Source organism: Passer domesticus, chromosome 8, assembly GCF_036417665.1.
Source record: "Passer domesticus isolate bPasDom1 chromosome 8, bPasDom1.hap1, whole genome shotgun sequence".
Taxonomy (NCBI): Eukaryota; Metazoa; Chordata; class Aves; order Passeriformes; family Passeridae; genus Passer; species Passer domesticus.
Genome location: NC_087481.1, coordinates 24390265 through 24410360, shown reverse-complemented (window position 1 = coordinate 24410360; position 20096 = coordinate 24390265). Strand labels below are relative to the sequence as shown.

The 20096-nt window shown below is 44.5% G+C and overlaps 1 protein-coding gene across 5 annotated transcripts in view; it reads right to left on the bottom strand.

Moving 5' to 3' along the window:
- TET1 (tet methylcytosine dioxygenase 1) overlaps nt 1–13427 on the bottom strand; it is a 73208-nt gene extending 59781 nt beyond the window's left edge. For 2 of the 5 annotated variants that reach the window (XM_064429687.1, XM_064429691.1), the window contains exons 1-2: nt 12659–12880; nt 2231–4283 (exon numbers count right to left, since the gene is read on the bottom strand). In XM_064429687.1, coding sequence (XP_064285757.1) covers nt 2231–4159 — 1929 coding nt within the window. In that variant the 5' untranslated portion in view covers nt 4160–4283; nt 12659–12880. Of the gene's footprint in view, nt 1–2230; nt 4284–5426; nt 5515–11105; nt 11337–12658; nt 12881–13301 lie in introns of those variants that run through there. The other 3 variants (XM_064429688.1, XM_064429690.1, XM_064429689.1) reach the window with 3 other exon arrangements.
- Nucleotides 13428–20096: the final 6669 nt, after the last annotated feature.

Below are 20096 nucleotides of genomic sequence, written 5' to 3'. Positions count from 1 at the left end.
TCCTATTTGAAACACATTACTGCCACAGAAGTCCCAGTACTACCAGTCTGGGAAAACAATGGAATTCCCTGCAATCTTATCTAAAGGATAGCTGCTAAGCTGAGTGATAGCATTCCCCATCCCCCAACAGCTTCCCTATCTCAATACCTTGAAAGAGCTGATATAACATTGTAGAAATACTTTCTCATTTCCTCAGAGCACAGTTTCTAGAGATTGAAAATGAAGCAAATGAAGCAAAACCTCTTTCTAGGAATATCTGAAAAGGCACCAGATTTCATTCAAATACAATTTTAAAAGAAAATACCTGACATGTTCTTAAATGTCAGGAATGCTTCATTTCCTCCATGCAGCACCCTGAAATTTCATACAAAATTTATCAAGAAATGAAGGAGGCTTCTGGTGCAGCTCTGAATGTATCATACAGAATGTGGCCACTCTAATGAAATAAAAACACACCAAAATAAAAGCTGCCAAAGAAAAGAATAAAAACAAGAAATCTCTCATAAAGAAAGTAAAAGGAGTGCCCAGAGAGGACAAAGGTGAAGGGCAAAGCTAATCTGCAAGGAGTAGGTCAGGCTGAGCAACAAGGAAAGTAGTATGTTTAGCCTGGAAAACAAAGGTTGACAGAAAAGCTGGAGTACTTCCTTTCACTGACCCTGCCAAAACCATTCTTAAAACATGGCTTTTAGATCACTTCCTACCTCAACTCTACAAATCCTCTCCCATGAACTTCTCTTCAATCCCACTGACTAAATATACAGAAGGACAATGTCACTACTCTTTTGCTGTAAAAGGTCATGATAACTCTCTACCACCATTATTGTTTTAATATCTATTTTAGAGTTGCATTACAGCTGTCCCTCTCCTCACTTATTTTTTAAGAGCATTAAGGAGCAGCTGAAACAGAAAGAGGTTTTTGAATGAATTCTGAGTCAAACTGTTTGAGCCTACTTCCCTAAACATCATGTCTTAAAACATACTTCCCCCACAAAGGGGAATATACCATATCCCTCACTGCTACAGGACTCTGCTTTCTGCTTGCCCACCTGCAAACCAGAAGGGACTTCTCTGCCAAGCCTGGTAAGCACAGGACAGGGCAGTGCCAAGAGGAGCTCTCCTGAGACCTCCACAGGAATTCCTACCTGCTGTAAGAACACACCACTTTCATGAAACTGCTCTGGAGAAAGGTTTTGCAGGTGCATTCTCTGCTCCTCTCAGAGCTCACACTGGTGTGCAGAGACTTGAACCTCAGTTTCCCACATCCCAAGGCACATGTCCCAGTGATTTAACTACCAAGACAGCCTCTCCCCCCTCTGTGGTTCAGGTACTACTGGATCCTGTGAAGAAAACACTCCCAGCAGAACCTAGCACTGCAGAGTCTCACTGCAGCTCAGAGGTCAGGGAATTCAGTTGGGATGTGGGAAATCTCTGTTCAACTCCCTACTTACCTGATTTAAAGCCTGATCTTGAAACTGAAATCCCTCAGAAGGTCAGTGCTGTTATCACATGGGCATATAGACTGTCTTTTCCCCTCCTCTTTGTTCCAAAAGTTATGACCTGGGTTATAAAAGGCTGATGGGTCAAAAAATTAATAAGAAACACAGAAAAAAAAAGTATGTCTGGAGAATGTGGTAAAGGACAAAGGGAGAGAGGAAAGAGAAGTGAAATGAGAGAAACAGAAGAATAGACAATTAGAAAGGCAGAGAGATGCGAAAGGCGAAAATGCAGCTACAACTTGGTCATGAGGTTTATAAATTGATTTCCACCAAATCTGTCATCACAAGTAAATCACCTTAACTGAACCAAAGAGCAGAAAATATGCCTTCCTTTGCTTTTAGCCTTCAGTATTTTAAAATACTAACACTCTCCCTTGTAATTCACAGTCTCCTAAGACTACCCTCAATCTCCCTCCTCCCCACATTCTGCGCCCAAATCTTCCTCATTTCTTTATGCACTCCAGTTAATCCATTCTTTTGGCCAATATACCCTGGGACAGAGAGTTAAAGCCATATTCACCTTTGATTTATTTAACAGGAACAAGACTAACTCCAGCTCACTCTAACCTACAGTTCTGCAGTTGACAAGAGGAAGTTACTGCACAACCTGTTCACACCAACAGCCACCCTGAACTCTCTGAAGCTGTAATGTGGCCAGCACTTCCCTTTGCAGAATTTTAAGATGCACCTCAAGACTCGTAAGAGTGACTTAATTTGCAACTTTGTTGTCTTACCTCAAAAGGTAGCGTGACTGGTGGCGGTGGCTTTTTCAGTTCTTCACATTTTCTCTTCTTACATATCCGGTGGCTCGTTTTGCGCTTCCTGCAGCAGCTGCATTCCTCACAGTTGGTTTTCCGCAGACAGGGCTCACACACTCCACAACGCCTTCGTTTCTTCTTCTCCAGCATAGGGAGCAGAGATGAATATGGAAGAGGGCAATCACCAGCTGGATTTTTAAGAGAGTATGGCCCTGAGGCCTCAACTGCTTCAGTGCTGTTGCTCACGTTGTCCTGAACCAAATTCAAGCTTACTCCGACACTTCCCAGCTGTGATGAATAATCATTATGCTGCAGTCTTGAGTCAGCTGGCAAATCTGCATTTATGGCTTTTTCTGAGGCAAGAGCAGAGATTTCCATGCATGAAGGCAACTCTGAAACAAAACCTGCAGAGAATTGTCCAGAGCTTTCAGCAGAGATTTTATCAACTGTGCTTTTTTCTAAATCTGAAGATAAAGTGGGGACATACCCTGAATTCAAAATTAATGTCTCTGCATCAATACATTTAACAAGCTGTTCAATGTCCTCTACTTCAATATTGTTTAAAGAGGTATTGGAGACTGGTTCACATACTCTAAATATGTTCTTTGTGTCAAATTCTGAATTCTCTTTTGTAAAGCTCAAATCTGAATTTGAATCAAGTTCTCTGTGAATGGGTACAAAATCCACAACCAGTTTCATGGGGTATTCTGCAAGTGAGCTTGCACCTTCAAAATGTAAAAGCAAATTTGATTCAGAGGCAGCTACAGAACTGGAATTTGAACCAATGTCTTTATTCTCAGATCCCAAATCCCAGCCTGCCTTCAAGCAGGAAGCTGCCAGTGACCTTGCATCTTCTAATAAATGTTCTTGTGAGTTAAACTCAGAGGTAACTAGAGATGCAGAATCCAAGTTTTGTTCTTTCCTAGGTAGCACCATGTCCAACCCTGCTCCAATGTGGAATTTGGCAAGTGTGACTGACTCTATCAGTACTGCTGAGCTGAGGCTTGAGGTATCAACAGAGCTGGAGTCAGGGTCTGTACTGTTAGGCACCACATTGAAGGGAGCCTCTGCATGCACCTTCGAGTTTGATTCAGAGGCAATTCCAGAGTCAGAAGGAGAAGATGGAAGCACCAATGCAGCATCTTCAACAAATGCTTCAGCCAAACTACCTGTATCAAGATCACTGGGTATCTGCTCACAGGGCAGACCTTCATGCTTAGATTTCAGCTCTGAAGCTTCTGTACCATCATCAGTTTCCTGACTGTTTGGAATGCAGTCATCGGTTTCAGATATTTCTGCCTCCTCATCCCGACTGGCACATGGGATAACAGGCTCTTCCCCTGCACCACACAGATAGCCTTCTCCAGGCAGAGCAGCCAACTCTTTTTGAGCTAAATCTTGTTTCAAAGTTATTTCATCTGTTTCATCATTTTTCTCTTCTACTACTGCCAGGGCTTCTTGTTCATGTTTTTCCTTTGTTTCTAGCCTTTTCTGAGCTGCAGCTTTCCTGGGCTTTGCAATTATTGGAGTTTGGGAAAATCTTCTGGAGAAGGATCGGTTACGGAGAGCCATTGTGAAGCCATTGATGCTGAAGGAATCCTGGTTGTGAAAGAGGATATTGTCAGCTTTCTCCAAACTCACCCAAGATGCTCCAGACAAGGTTCTGGTTACACTGCTCCTGAGAAGTCTACCTGAAGAGCTCATGATTGGTTTCTTTTCTTGCTGTTTTTTCTTAACATCTTTTTCTTGCACTGGCTTTTTACCTTTTCCAGAACTAACAGCTTTTGTGGAAGCCTTTGTGGTTTTCTTTCTCACTTGGCTAGATTTCTTTTTGCTCTGGTTAGTTTTCCTTTTGCCTAACTCTTCTTTTTTGGCTGATCTGGAAGGCCTCGCATGGTGAGCCATGTCTGCAGAGCAGGAGGAGTGTTAAGAGGAGAGATGGAAAAAAAATCATGAGCTCTTGAGAGACCTCTTCAGTAGAAAACTGCATACTCCCATTGCTGCTTTCTGTGCTCATACAATGTCAACTCTGAAACAGAAAAAGATACAAAACAGCATTAATATACTTCTAATTAAAAAACGGTGCACATATTTTCAGCTGACCATTTTTAAAATTTAAAAATACAGAGGTAGAATCAGAATTAGCAGTACTGGGTATTATGTTCAACTAGCACAAATACTTTTAAAAAATTAGTATACTACAAAATCAAAAGCTTGCCTAAAGGCCTGTAACACAAATAAGTAAATTGAACTCAAATGACCAGGCAACATCACATATTTACTATTTTATGTCAGTACTATAAAGTTTTAGTTTTCTCAATTTTATTAACAGTTCATTAACCAATACCCTTCTCCTGGGTAAGAAGTTAATATTTATCAGTGTAAGGACATTCAGGCACAAAAGAACAAAGCTGAGTTTATTTTTTGTGTGTACTCAATATATCATCACCAGGGCATCTATCATTCTTTCATCACCCACTGGTAGCTCATCGTGGTAAATTTCCATATAAAATGGGATAAGTAAGTAGCTCCAATCAGATCAATCTGTGATTGATCAGATCAATCTGTGATTTTACAGGGGAACTGCACTAGGGAAGAATGGTCTTTCCCAGTGTTATCTTCCAGAATACCTTCACAGCACAATGTGTTACATTCAACCCTTAATTCCACACTGTCTGCCTACATCCTGCTTTATGCAAGGCAGATGTCTGTGCTTCATCACTAAGACTTAATTTACCTTCAAAAAACCACCACACATCTATCTCAAGCTTTTGTCCCCAGTCACAACTGCAATGCACAGGTCGCCCAACTCCCCAAACAAACTGAATCACCTCAAAAGATACAACAAATTTCTCATGCTGCAAACCAATTTCTTTCAAGGCGGGCTTTTTTAAAGTAGAGAAATTCTCACGAGTACATATTTTTAAGCACATAGTGCTATTTAAGTACCTATAGAAGGCTTTAGAAGCTTTATTTAGCTGTATGAATAGATCATGTGGGTAGACAAGGGCCCTTAAAATGGAAACAGGCAGAGCCAGAGGTTCTATATTCTCCAGCAGGGAAGCACCTTCCCTTCATCATCATTCCTCAGGCCTTCTGCACCTCTCATTGATGGGAAGAGGCCAAGAAAAGGAAGAACAAAAAGTATGGGGATGATGTCTAAAATCCTGACCTCAAATGGAAGTAAAAGAAAGGGCATTTGGCTTCTAAAGGAAATAGAAAAGGAAAGAAGAGAGCAACCAGGTTCCTGGCATCACCACTCCCTCCTGTGACCTCAAACCCCACCTTGAAGCCAACAGGGTGATCTCACCGAGATCACTGCCCACAGCCTGCTCTGAGCCCTGCTGAAGGTGGGAGAGTTTTGCTAATGCAGCCCAGGAGCACTGCCCCAAGCACAGGCAGCTCACCTGGCCCCTGTGTGGGGCCACCAGGCTGCTGCTCCCCAAAGCAGCACGCTGGCAGCCAGCCTGGTTCTGGCCAGCTGTTTGGTCACTGCCCTGGGCAGGCTGCCCAGTGGCCACAGCACCCACCAAGGCTAACAGCAACTCCCCAAACTCTTTTTGAGTAGCTTATTTAAAGCATTTTGAAGCCTGTCTCTTATTTATTCAGCTGTAGCAAGCTAACTGATCCTGTGTACTACAACATACAAAGCAAGTATCTTATGTAAACGTGATGTGATTATCTTCTATCACATCTTCATATTGCATATCAGACGAACATGATTACTGAGACAGCAGGCTTCTTCACACACACAAATACCATTCAGAGCCAGCAGCGCTGCACAAGACAGGGCTAAACACACTTCTGAGGGCAGCACAGAAAACAGTGCCCACCAAACACACAATGAACAAGCTGAATAAATTTTACACAGGAACACATCCAGCCTGGAGACACCAAGCAGACACCTGCAGTTGTTTATAGCCGTGGGTGAGGCTTCAAAGGTCACAGAAGAGACCTGAACAGCTCCCACAGAAGCTCTCCATAAAAGTTGGGTCAGACAGTGAAATAGTAAAAGAAATACACCACTGAAAGGAAGGTAATCCAAGCACCCTTCTCCCCCTACCTTTCTCTGGAGGCACATGGGGGAAGGGGGACGTGGCCATTAGGAGTCACTCCATGAATCAAAAAGGGCATCACACCAGCAGGTCCATGAAATAGTTGTTGGCAGCCTGCAAAAATCCTGCCCAGTGTCTTGGGGTTGTGACAGAGACCGGGATACTCCTTCCAAAGGAGGGCCTGGAGGGCTGCAAAACCTGCTGCAAGCAAGGAGCAAGCACATCTGCAGCCATCAGCTACAGGAGGAGCCACACAACAGTGGCAGCAGAATAAATGTGAGCTACTTTCAGAGCCTATAGCCAGGAGACCAAGGCAGAAAGCAAGCCATCAACAAAGGTCAGGCAACACAGCAATGTGTGAATCAAGAGGGGCACGGAAGTGATAAAGTCTTTTCTCTTTATCAGCCTAAAACAGAAGCGGAATAACCAGAGAATACAGGAGGTCTGCAGTGGAAACGGACTGGATTTTTGAGAATACTGAATGTGAATGATGCTTTGCTCATATTGTTTGCTTACACCAGTAGTAGCTGTTACTGTGGAAGTTCAGGAAGCATGACTATCAAATTTATCAATCAGAAGCTTAATTTCCAACAATTTGGTAACTTTTTTGATCATTCTACAATGACATGATAGTATGTATTACATGCATTTGGACAGGGCTGGGAATGGGGGAATAGCTTCAAGGTGAAGGAGGCCAAGCTCACATCAGACACTAAAAAGAAGTTGTTCCCTATGAGGAAGGTGAGGCACTGGCACAGGGTGCCCAGAGCAGCTGTGGCTGCCCCATCCCTGGAAGCCCCATCCCCAGGCTGGATGGGGCTTGCAGCAACTTGGACTAATGGGAGGTGTCCCTGCCCATGGCAAGCACTTGGAATGAGTTGATCTTTAAGGTCCCTTCCCACTCAAACCATTCTGCGATTGTACAATTTGAAAATTGCAAAATTGCTTCAGGACTGAAGAGGCAAGATCATCCTGGAATTCTCTGGTTGGTTTTGTCCTTTTTTAAAAATTTTTTTAATACAGAGAAACACACCTGTCTGGCAAGAACGTAGAAAACTACCAATGCCAAAGCATTGCTTCTCTTCAGGGCTAAAATTATAGAGGCTTTGAACAGAGTGGTTCAAGACTTCCCTTTTTTTTTTTTTTTTTTTTGCTAAAAGAAGAATGGTGATATTAGGAGGAAATTGCCTGGCTTTAAATGCTGCATTATAAAGGATGGCAAAGGCTTTGTCTGACTCAGAGATGACAATACAGGGTCACAAAAACAGCAACACTTTAATCCATTCTGTTTCAATATTGTCACTGGAGTGACTTTAGGTTTTTCAGAAGAGATCTGAATAGACCCCCAAAGGAAATTTTTTTGGGGGGTAGGGGTGGATGCTTCACTTGAGTTATATTTGTCTGTGACTTTGAGTACCTGACCTGTGAGGTGATCTTACTCTCAGGCAAAATGGCTGTCAGCAAGAGATCTCTGCTTCCCTTAAAAAACCCCCAGTCTTGAATGCTAGTCTGCCAAAACCACCTTAACTGCTAGCTAAAAACTGTCTTGACATTTTAAATAACCTGTCCTATAAATGACATGGCTATTTCTTTGTTTCCTCTTCCACAGTTAGCATCAGAATATTAGGTATCTGCAAGGTTGGTTTTCAAGTTTTTTTTTTCCTGTAACACTAGGAAATATTTTACCTTCCCTTTTCCATTTAAAGCACTGGCAAGGACTGTTGATATCTGCAGCAGTTGCAAACCATCTCATGCTGCTCCTTAAGGACAACAAATGGCTCTACCACATTGGTCATATTTCACAACATGCAATTAATTAGATTTCCAAAACATCTATGTGGACTCAACAGGATTATAAAACATAAACCTTATGGGGCAGTATAATAACCTGTCAGTTTTCTATCATCTTGGAGAGGAACACATTTACTTGAGTGCTTTCTTCTGAAAGCCAAATGAGGCGAGACCTGCCATCCTTGGCAGGGGAGCACAGGCATCCCTGGGATGTAAAAGGGGCAGTAGGAGGTTTTGCAGGGAACTGCCCTAGATCACATCAGTGCATCCTGAAGCTGTTACTTGAGGCAACTTATCTCTCCTAATCCATGTGCAAAGCTGAAAGCTGGTTTTAAGGCCAGTTGCTTAAGTTTTGTTCATTCATGGTAATAAATCTGGAACAATTCCACTGACTGCTATAATCCCCAACAAATACTGCTAAAAAAGCTAATCAAAGGCTAAATCTTTTAGTCCTGTCTCCTCTCAAAATTCCAAACAATTATAATGAGAATTCTACCTACAAAGTAATTAGGAAATTTAACCCCATACTGTCAGAATGCATCCAGAAAAAACCAAAATCAAAACCAACAGCCCCCTAATCAACAAAAAAATCCCAACCCCCCCCCAAATAGGTTTACACAAATGAGAAAAAAAAACATAAATCAAATTTTCATTCTAGAGACTGACAATCAAGATTCTGTTACATAACTTGATTCTTGTTGGAAGATGGCAGGGGAAAAAGAAAGATATTAGACTACGTGTCCTCGTAAAAAAAATGATGGCAGGATTTTTATGGTGTTGTGAAAAACGGCAAGTGACCCCTGAACGAACAGAGCACTATAGAGAAAAAAATGACACAGCTAGCAGTCACTAGTTTCACTAGTCACCTGGCTTCACTACAGTCAGATGTACTTAAGTACATTTTGTTTCAGTGTTTAGGTATCTCTTAAAAAGTGCCTTGGCATTTGCCCTTAGGAGAAACAGATCTGGAGGTTTCCATAAGAGCCACTCAATAGCATGCAGGTCCCAGGCAATAAAGGCCACAATGTGACTAAGCTGTCACACAAGCTCAGTTGCACAATTTAGAATTCAAAACCACCTCATCTTCTGGCAGCAAATGCTCTAGAGGAAGAAGCAAGAGACACCAGAGAAGACAGACATTAAAAAAATCTGACACTCAGGTGCAAAAGCATGTCATATTATCTGCATGTCCTTCCCAGCTGCACCAAAGCCAACCTGCTTTCCAATCTGGCCTAGTTCCCTGCATCTACTCATTGCTCTGTACAACACTTTGTATATGAAAAGAAGGGAAATGGGTTAGGAGGGGAGAATCAGCTTTAATTTTCCCTTTCCCCCCTCTTTAATCCTTGAATACACATTTGGCTTTGGGTAAGAAATAAAACCGAAACTTCTCATCTGCCATCTCGGTACCATGAGTTACTTCAAACACAGAGGCCTCCCGACTCCATTCTCCTCCACAGAGGTTTTCTGCTTTATGTTACAGGACTATGCCATTCTTAAGCAACTGGACATATTTCATCCACATATATTAAACTTTGGCTAAGGTAATACTTTCCAGTAGCATTCGAATGTGGGACAGGCACTGCAGGATGCCACCTCAGTCTGACAGACAAAGGCACACAAAGCACAGTCCTTTACTCACTCATCAGCAACACAGGATGATGCTGAGCAGACCAAGGACTTCATCCTAAATTTCTGTCCTTGCTGGCTCCGGAAGGCCACCTCTGTGTTTAGAGGATGAGGCAGAGCAGCCACCCCCAATGCATAAGGAGATGCAGGCTGCTGTGAAATAGGGACACTCCATGAATCCAGCAGGAGATGGCCATGGTTAGCATTGTGCAATGACTTCATGCACCTTGGAGCCTACACAGTGAGTCACACAGAGAAAAAGATACCACAAGAAAACCTCCTCCCAGTTTGGAGAAAGCTCTATTAGAACAATTAGGGGGAAAATAAAAAAAAATTAAAAAAAAGAACTGTGGCAAGGAACTAAACCTAAACCACAAACCAGATTAAGCCTCAGACAAACAACCTGAACCAAAAATCAATTGTGAAGACTCACACCACATGTGCAAGTATCCTCCCTTCAGCCAGGCAGGAGCATGGGCTTACTTTAACCTATGTGCAGTGCAGCCAAGCACTGACCTTCACAGGAGGAATGCTAAAAAGTAAAAATATACCAAGTAATTTCTAAAGGCTCATCAAAGAAAAACCCCATCCACCAGAACACTCCAGATATATTTGAATACAAAAAAGCAAGCAAACCAAACAAAACAACCTAGCTCATCACATGCTTCTCTAATTCTGCATCTATGCTGTTTAAAGAACTTAATTTCTTCAGGGAGTTTGCCTTTTCTTAAAAACAAGAAAAGGCAAAAAAAAAAAAAACAACCCCACCACCATTAACTGAATCACCTTATCTCAAAGTCAGCTAAAAGAAGGGGGAGGTGGAGGGAAGAACCTTCAGGCAAAGATTAAGCCTGGAAAATTTCATCCTGATAGGTGTTTTGAAATTTTAAGTATCTGAAAACAGAAAGCAGGATGGAAGTGCTTACGCCAGCTTCAACAACCATGGCTACCACACCACTCAAAATACTATTAGTGAAGATTTTTAATTACTACATGGTGAAGAATTAGGTCTTACAGAAACTGTGAATATCAAAGCTCCTTGGTACATCTCAAATTGAGCTCTTCCCCAGTTACCTGATTTACACAACTCATCTGCCCTTGTCTCCTCCAAGCACAACAAATTCTTATCTTGAGGGACTGACCCTCATCCCAAGAGCAGCCAGCACCAACCCTTGTGCTGGCAGAGCAACTACCCCAAAAAGCATGAACCAGCTTTCTCCTCCTTTACAGTCAGGGTGGACCAGGCTACCTGCCCAGACCATGACTGAATGCTACATTTTCCCAAGTCAATCTGTTTTCCTAATTCACGTTGACTGACATAAAGAAAACAGGGTAATTACACCACAGAATAGCTTTCTGCCTTTCCACAAGAGTACCTCAAAAATCACTGAGCACAGCTGGGGAGAATTATTATTATTTGGAATATTATTATTATTGTTTTCACAGGTTTGTCCATTGTCTTGAAAATGTAGAGGCAGAGGCACCTCCGCCTTAGAAATCCACTCGGTCGCGTTTAAACACCTAATGCTGCGACCTCTGCCCATTTTGCCATTATGGCACTGTGATTTCCAGGATGAGAGCAGCTGCACGCTGCTGCAGCCACCCTGGCCAGCTGGTTCTCAGGAGTCGCCTCACTCCACTGACACCGGCGCGCTCACGCCCTGCTCCACGTTCCCCTCTCGTCCTTAAAGGAGCAGCAATCTCACCACGCTGGCCAGCTGCTACGCAGGCCGAGACACAAGTGCTGCGGACTACGTAGCCCTTTAAATGTCTTTGGGGTGCAGCAGGATAGGCTGGCGGAGAGCAGCACAGGCTGGGCACGGCACTGGCGCGTCTCCTTTGACTGCTGCCGCGCCCGGGGCCGGCACAAGCCCAGCCGGTGCCCCGCTCGCTCCTCGGGCCCGGCAGCCACACCTCTGTCAGGTTAGCTGCTCCTGCCGCCCAGCAGCCCGCCGCGTCCTTTCTCCTCACCATTTCGGCGAAATTCATCCGTCTCCCCTGGTTCTTTCACGGGGACGGCAGCAGGGAGCACTCCCGCCAGCTGCCATCAGAGCGGCACCTCTCCTCCCCCAGCTCCAAGGGCAGCTGGACAAGCACTCAGGAGCGCCCCGGAGGCTACAGCCCTGCAGGGCTCTGGTTCCCTGAGTGCAGGCAGGCGGACCCCAAGGGAGGAAGGGGCAGGCAGGGCCCTCCTGCGGGAGAGGCAGCGGCTCCTCGTGGCCCGGCCCCGCCGCTGCCCGTGCCTCCCCAGCCCCGGAACCCTCCCCGGGGCTGCAGACAATGGGGCCGACCCCAGCGGCGGCGCTGGGGACCCGCAGCGCCCGGCTTCTCCCGCGGGCAAGGCGGGGAGCCCCAGCCCCACACTCCAGCGGCACCTCCACGGGGTGATGCTGCACGGCCCTCGCTCGCCGGTTCTGTGGGACGGCAGGAGTGGGCTGCGGGGCTTTGCGGCTGGCCGGGGGCCGCTACGGCCGGGCAGGGTCCCTTTTAATTGTTCCCTGTCCTCCACGCAGGCTGCAGGCAGTTTCTCTTGCCTGGCGGGTTTTTCCAGGCAGGCTCTGTCTGCTGCAGCTTCAACACGTTCCAGCACAGCCAGGGAGACCGGACTTCTTCGTTTTTTCGGCCAACAAACTCCGTTTTGCATTTGAATAACCCCCAGCCTGCCTTCCTCCTCGGCTCGGAACGGCCCGAGCCGCAGGGCTCCGAGCCTGGCCGCGGAGGTGCCTCTACCTCCCCCTCCCCACTCTACCGAAGCTCAACTTTGCAACTAGCCAAGGGGACAAGAGAGAGGGGAAGGAGTGCAAAAAACAGAGGGATCAAAAAAAAAAAAAAAAAAAAAGGAAAGAAAAAAGGTGGGGTTCCGAGAGCAGAGGTCCCGCCGTTCCCCCTCCCGCCCGCAGCAGCCCCGGGAGCCGTCCCGCACACGTACCAGCGCTGCGGCGCGGCCAGCCCGCAGCTCTCGGCAAGGGGCGATGCTGGCATGGCTCGGAGCGGGGCGAGGCGCGGGTCACGGCCCGGGCCCCCGCGGGCGGGCGGCTCCCATGGCGCGACGAGCCCAGGCGCGGAGCCCCGCGCCGCGAAACGTGCTCCGTGCTGCGGCGGCGTCGCCCCGGGCCGGACCCTCCGGGAGCGAGCGGGGAGGGGGCGGCTCGGCGGGGCGCTCGCCGCACCGAGCCCTCCCGGCAGGCGGCAAAACGCGCCCTGGATCCCCGCGGCCGGAGCGGGATTCGCCGCCCCCCGCACCGCACCCAGGCCCCCGGTGACCCGGCGCGGCCCCGGGGACACGGAGAGTGGCGGCCGTGCCCCCACAGCTGCCCACGAGAGCAGCCGCCGGCGTGCCAGGCTGGTAACGCCGGGGGTTATTTAACAACAACGTTAAATGACGGCAATAAGAGAAAAGGCAAATTATCCCGTTACTTGCGGAGGCTGTGGTTTGACGCCGCAGACCCCCCCGGTCAGCTGCGGTGATGGCACTCTATAAAATCACCCTTTTCTTTTAGCCCGGGAGAGGGAAAGCCGGGTCAGCCGTGACAGGCGAGGGGCTCAGCGGGGGACAAACCCCCTTTCCTTACATGTGCCATCCAGGAGGACACTCGAACACCAGCGTCCAGCAGGGCCCGGCCATCCCACGCGTGGAGAAAACACTCCCAGAAGCATGGGGAAGAAGCTGGCTGAGAAGGGAGATGATCTGAGCCTCCCTCTCCCTCCCGCAAGGACGTAAAACATAATGAGCCTCGCTCTTTTCCCATCCCCCACCTCATTCATTAAGAGCCACCGACGATATTTGCTGCTCCTTCCCGGAGGGAAACGGGTGAGTAAAATGTTATGGTAAGAGGAAGAGTCAGTCCACTGACCGACTTCTTCCACCCCTCATTATCACCACAGCCTTTTGTGAAAAGCAGGCCACCAAATCTAACATCTCTTCAGACTGAAAAACAGATGTTGGAAATGGGATCTGTGAAACAATATACCCAAGCAGTACTTTTTTAGAAAGGCTTCATTATTATTAAGTCTCTAGCTGTTGCAATATAAAGCACTTCAAGTGTGAGCCTGCAGAGAGGCTCTTCTGCTGCACACAAGTGAGCAGTACTATCCACATCCATCCATTCCTAAATATGCTTTAAAAGCCAACGTGGTTGGCTTTTAAATGCATATTTAGGAATGGTGGTTTAAGTGCTGGTGGTTTAAATGCTGGTTTAAGTGCCATGTGACGAAGGAGAAGCAGAGGCACAGATCTGCCCAGCCCCTTGTCACTGCTGCTCTTCAGTGAGAGAAATACAGTCTGGCAATCTTAGCCAAGCTCACAGACTTCATTTGAAACAAGGTGCAACCTAGACCACCTGAATTTTGAACAGTTGCCCTCAGTGGCAGGAAATTTTAGCAATGCACAAGTTCTCTTTGCTGGATGTAACCATTCCATCTCCTCCTTAGGGCTGGATATCAAGATTTCTATCATTCTAAAGACTTGTCCTGCTAAAATATAAGGTATACAAGCTATTTTTGTAAGATAAAATCACAGGTGATTTGAGAGGCAAAAGAATTATTGCTCTTAAACTGCTGCACACAACAGAAGTTGAAGGAACTGGAACTTGATGATAAAACCCCACATAATCAAGATATGTTTCTTGGAGAGATGGCAATAAGTTAGAGGTTATGAGCTTGAATAACATGTAGAGCAAGAAATTAGTAACTTGAGGGAAAGCAACAAATAATGAGGGCTAAGGTTTATTTAGAATAAACAGGTTAACAGGAGCACCCAAAGCACCAACATGCACAATCACAGCTCCATTAAAAACATGCTAAAGGCTAGGAAACAAACAAGAACTAATAATTGTTCATTTTCACACCTACAGACCTATTTGCTCATGGTCTGAGGTCTTCCATCCTGGGAAGCAAGTAGCACCAGATCACAATCTTTTCTGGCAACAGTAAGATACTCAGCCTAGCAAGACAAACTGAGTTTAGATGTTTGGAAAAAGATCCCACAGTAATGACTGTCTGGGCAATAAAACAGCAGCTTAAGTCCTTTCGCTGAAATGCAAAGTGAGGCACATGGAGTGAAACATGGAAATTACAGCTTCTGACTTAACTCCTACCATTGAAAAAAGAGCTCCTGGTACTGTGACAGGTGCTGCAGTGAAGCCGTTCTGTGTGTTCAAGCAGAGTGTCAGGGATTATTACAAAAGAAGGGGGGAAGTGAACAGGAAACACCCCTATGCCATCATTATTTAGCCCATATCTCTTGTGCACTTATATCTCAAATATAATGTGTGGTTCTGGTTTGCTTAAAAGGTGCAAAGAGAAACTTGAAAGACGTATAAGAACATAGCAGTTGTACATGAAGCAGCTAAATGCACCACTATTTCTACCCTAGAAAGACAGCAGTCTGGATGAAACCCCAACCAATATACTAAAAAACAAAACCAGCATGGAAAGTAATATCAGATAGATATACTCATTCACTGAATGTGTGTTTAGAGAAGCAACGAACTCTTTCTCTCAAGTAGAGGGTATCAAGGCAATATATCAAACCTGTAATCAGAGCATAGACAACAACTTCATACAACAGGTTTTCAAACCACAGAAGTCCTTACTACAGCACACTGAAGAGACAAAACGCTTTAGAGAGTTTCTTTCTTTAAAGCAAAAATAATGGAAGAAAGTTTAACCAAAACCACACAACACAGAAGTACTATTTTAACTAAATGTTACTTGAAGCTGACAGGGTGCACTGAGGGCCCTGTATGCTACCCAAGCCTCCTTCCCTGTGTATATGCTACTGGCTGTTTTTCTGGGTAAGGTTTTAAGCTGGCGGACCTTTGGTCTGACACAGTGCTCCTATCCCTATGCTCTTCTCCAGAATAAAACACAAGTTAACACCCACTTATAGAATGAATAAAACTGAACAGCATGGTATGAAGCAATAAAGTGCACAAACCTGTAAGCAGCTCTGCATTGCAGGCAGCTCTGGCAAAATTCCAGTGCGTGATAAACATGAGGGAGCTGCGAGGGGCAGCTGCTTGCTGAGAAACAGGGAGCCCCACACAACAGCCAGCAGGACAAGGACCTCACCAGCCAGCCCCATTGTACACACACAGGGTAAACAGAACAGGCCCAGGGGCACCATCTGCGTTCAGGCACGAGGCCAGGTAATAAAACAGCTTCCAGAGGATGAGGTAGGTCTGAAGTTTGACTTGGAATTCAAGCTACAGGTCTGGAGAGCCACAGAGTAAGGAAAAATTACACACAACCCCAGTAAGTACTGAACAGAGTCCATATACACTAAAAGGGGCCAAGCCCAAACTAAGGCTCTAAACAAACCAAACTGATTCCTCAGCCAGGGTAGAAATGAAATAGAGCTCCTGGGCCCATGGGCAAAGGATGTGGGTGGAGACTCCAGATGCAGCTGGTCCTGTTAGTGCCCTCAGGGCCTTGACCCTGGAAGCACAACTGTTCAGGTATGCCTGAATTAGTCCTGCAGAGTCATCTGCACCAGACCTCTGCAGCAGCATCAGTCCAAGCTAAGAAAGGTTAGATTGATGCTGAACTTTAGCCCTTCTCAAACCAAAAGTTCTGAGAATTACACTGCAAAGATACCTAAGCTGCTTTTTAAGGGACAGATTTGATCTAAGCAGGCCTATCTTAGCTAGCCCTGCTTCCTTTGTAGTGGAAAGCTGATACTGAAACATTAGAGCTGTTTGCTTGTGTGATTACAAAACACGGATTACAGCTTCCACTTTTTATCAAAGCCTGCTCACGTTTATTAGCTTGGACTCCAGCATGACAAAGTGACCAGCCTGCTCACAGCCCAGATGTGACCACCTGGGTGCCACACTGCTGTGCCTGTGGATCCAGGTGAACACAGGCCAAACACTGTCAATGCCTTTGGATTTGTAATACAGACAATGAGATAAAGCACCCACAGCACTGTTAGTTGGCACTGTCTGAAAGAGTAAAGTTTCAAACAACATGAGTTTAATGCAGAAACTCTTGAATTCTAATTGTGGTTTTGACAATCACTTCCTCATTTAGTCTTTTTTGGCCCTGGTTCTGTAGATAGTATCTACCTGCCTGATTGGCACTGAAAACAGGTTAACATCTGTAGGCACACTGAACACAGATACTTTAAGCACTAACACCATTTTATGTGAAATAAAGCTAGAAGGGACTATGATTTCATCTTCTGATACCCATTATACAGGCCCACTGCATTTATTCTAAATATTTCCTGACAGATGTTCCTGACCTGCAGTGGACAGCAGTTTGCTGCCAGTTTCTATTTTCATTGGAAATCTTGGCCCTTCAGTGCGTGATTGTACATGAGCAATAAAAAACATGACAGCAGAATGATTGTGCAGTACCTTGCTGGTAAACATTACATCTGGCAAGACATGGTGAATTGTGCATGCACAGACCCAAGAGTTTTGGATGCTTCAAGTGTGCTGCACTTTTGCAGTAAAACCATGTGATACAGGGGTCACACAGGGCACACCTCTACCTGGCACCTGAAGGAAAGGAAGGGACCTGCTTAACCAGAGAAATTTGGCACCCACTGTATTGGCAGACTCAGTAACTGATCAGTCAAATATTTCTGTTCATTACAGACTTCACTGACTGGGCTTGTCAGGCTTCTGAGGGTGTCAACAAGGCTTCATGGCCCTGACCAGCTCACCTGGGGCCTGCACCCACACACCTGCTTCATGGGCCCTGAACTTCATTTAGGCTCAGGCCTGGCCAGGTAATTGCTTCCTATCTAAGCTCTGGTGTAGGTGTGTTTGTTTTGTGTGTTGGTTCTGATCTTGTTTGTTGTCTGGGTTTGGTTTCTAGGTGACCCTCAGGCTTGCCTCTAGCTTTGTTTTGGGCCTTCTGTTCCTCTCTTGCCTCTGTGGCTGTGCTGTAGAGATGCTTTGTGCTGAGGCTGAGGCTGGAGGCTGTTCCCAGTCCCAGCCCTGCCAGTGGAGGTACCTCCTGAGCTCTGCTGTGTTAGGCTCCTTGCTCACCTCAGGAAGAAGCACTTCTAGTTACCTGCTGACAGTGGTAAAGGGAGTTTGGGACGGCACAGTCCTGAGGAACTGAGGCTTGCTAGGCTTGTAATCTGCAGGCTGTGATTTTTGTGGCAGAAGAAGAATGATTATCATGTGAGGAAAGTTATGTGCTCCTGATGTCTGTAGATACGGTTTGGGGCAAGTGAACAGGTAACTAGATAGCTAACTAGTTACTGATAGATCATTAACTAGTAAAAACCAGAAGCAAGCCTAAAGACTTCAAAAGCTTACAGAGGTATGACACCTGATGGAAACTTGTACAGCTATCCCATAATAGGGCTTGGTGTACACCAGCATTTAAGAACACTGAAAATAATCTTTTCAGCAACCACTACTACAAGGACAGCTTACCTAACTAGAACCTTAATAGTCTCTTTTAATTGATATATATTTAAAATGTTTAGAAAACCAAGCAACTTTAACAACAAGCAACTTGGTATAGAAAACCAAGCATCTTTAACAACAAAAAAATCAGGAACAAATTACAATTGACAAAACTACTTACCTGCTTGATTTTTTTTTTTTTCAAATTTGTAGCTCTGCTCCTGAGTATTGTAATTTTAATGTCCTCCCCTGCTGATTGTTGATTTTCTGGGGGAGGCTGTCATAGTGTTACATATGAGTATAACCCAAATGACATCAAAATTTCTGATGACTTTTAATAATGCATCATAAAAGAGATACCACCAGAGAAATTCTGTAAAAGGTGTAAACATTTTGAGGTAAAAAGATGAAGTGACAACTGGGAGAATGTTAAGATTTAAGGGTGCAAATGAACTACTACAATCTCTCATAAAGAAAACAAACCTTGAAAGTGCTTTATACCAGTAAGTATTTAAAAAAAAACCAACAAAGCTAGATACATAAAGCTCATTGCTGAATTGCTTTGTGTGTTAGTATATCTATGTAAGATGTTCTGTTTAGTTTTGCAATGCAATTTTTTTTACTGCTTTCCTTAACATTACACACACATGAGGAACCCTTCCCTAAATTATGAGAGCTGACAAAGTATCTTCTTGAAATATCCTGCCCATAGCTAAGGGAGGTGACAGCACATTTATGTAATTATTGATTTTTCTAGTCGGTGGTGAAACTCTAGAAACTTGATGACTTTCAGCTGTTAGTGCAGTTGCAATGCTTTTCTGTGTGAAATCAGTAAATGAGGCTCCTACAGCTGGAGCTGTTAACACAGTATGGTTGCTGTGGTGGGAGGAGGCTTTTCCTGAGCAGAAACCCAAAAGAATACAAATTGGGTGGAGAAAATGGCATCAACAGTGACTTAAAAAAATCTGCTTCAGTAACTCACAGAACAGTTGCCCTTCTGTAAGAGACTTACAAAGAGTGACTTCAACAACAACAACAAAAAAATTTGCAGGTACATTACAAAAGGTAAAAAGGATTGAGGGTTTTCTGCTGTGAAGGACTTATTTAATGTTTTGCAGAAGTAATCTATTCTTTTTTTAGTTGTGGGAAAGAATGAATATTGTAACAGCCATTTCTCACATATATAAATGATGCAATGATTTAACAGCCAAAGGAAGTTTTTTTTTTTTTAATTCTGATACATGCTTAATTTTAAAGAATATAATATATTAAAGGGAAAAATGAGTTAATTTTTCTTGAAGGCAATTTGACACAAGCAGGAAGCAAAAATATTCTGGCAATTTTTCTTGGAAAGTGATTCCTTTTACTCATGCAAGCATTGACTGTTTGACTGTTTTCTTTGTGTTAGAAGACTAACTTTTTAAAAAGGCATATTGGTATGTGAAATACTTGAAATCCAAGGTCAAGATGTATGGGGCAAAAAGTATGTAAGGAATAGGTGAGTAACTGCAGAAAAATAATGGAAAAGCTGACAGCATGGGCTTTCTCACCAGGCATCAGGTGTGTGCTCCCTCCTTGCTCCATGCACCAGCACCCAGAGTACTCTTGTGTTTTCTTCAGCAGCTGAAGACAAAAGGTCAATTATAATAATACATACCTCCTGGTATTTATTATTATAAAGGAAAGCCTTATATACTGTGATCAACAGACACATTGCAGAAAATCTAAAAAATTGTTCAGATGTTGACAGCTGTGGAATCATAGTGTTTGGCCTTTCTGATTCTAAAACCAGTGATTTTTCTTTTTTTTTTTCAATGTTTCCCCTTCTGATGCATTTTGGAACTTGCATATAAATAATAATACTGAATATTTTTTCTGGGCATGAAACCATAATTGTAGATAAAATAAATATTTAAGTAGCTATTTAAATGGCTTGAAAGAAATGTATATATTTTACAGTGCAGTCTAATTAGAGTTCTTTAGGTTTTGGTTGTGTGC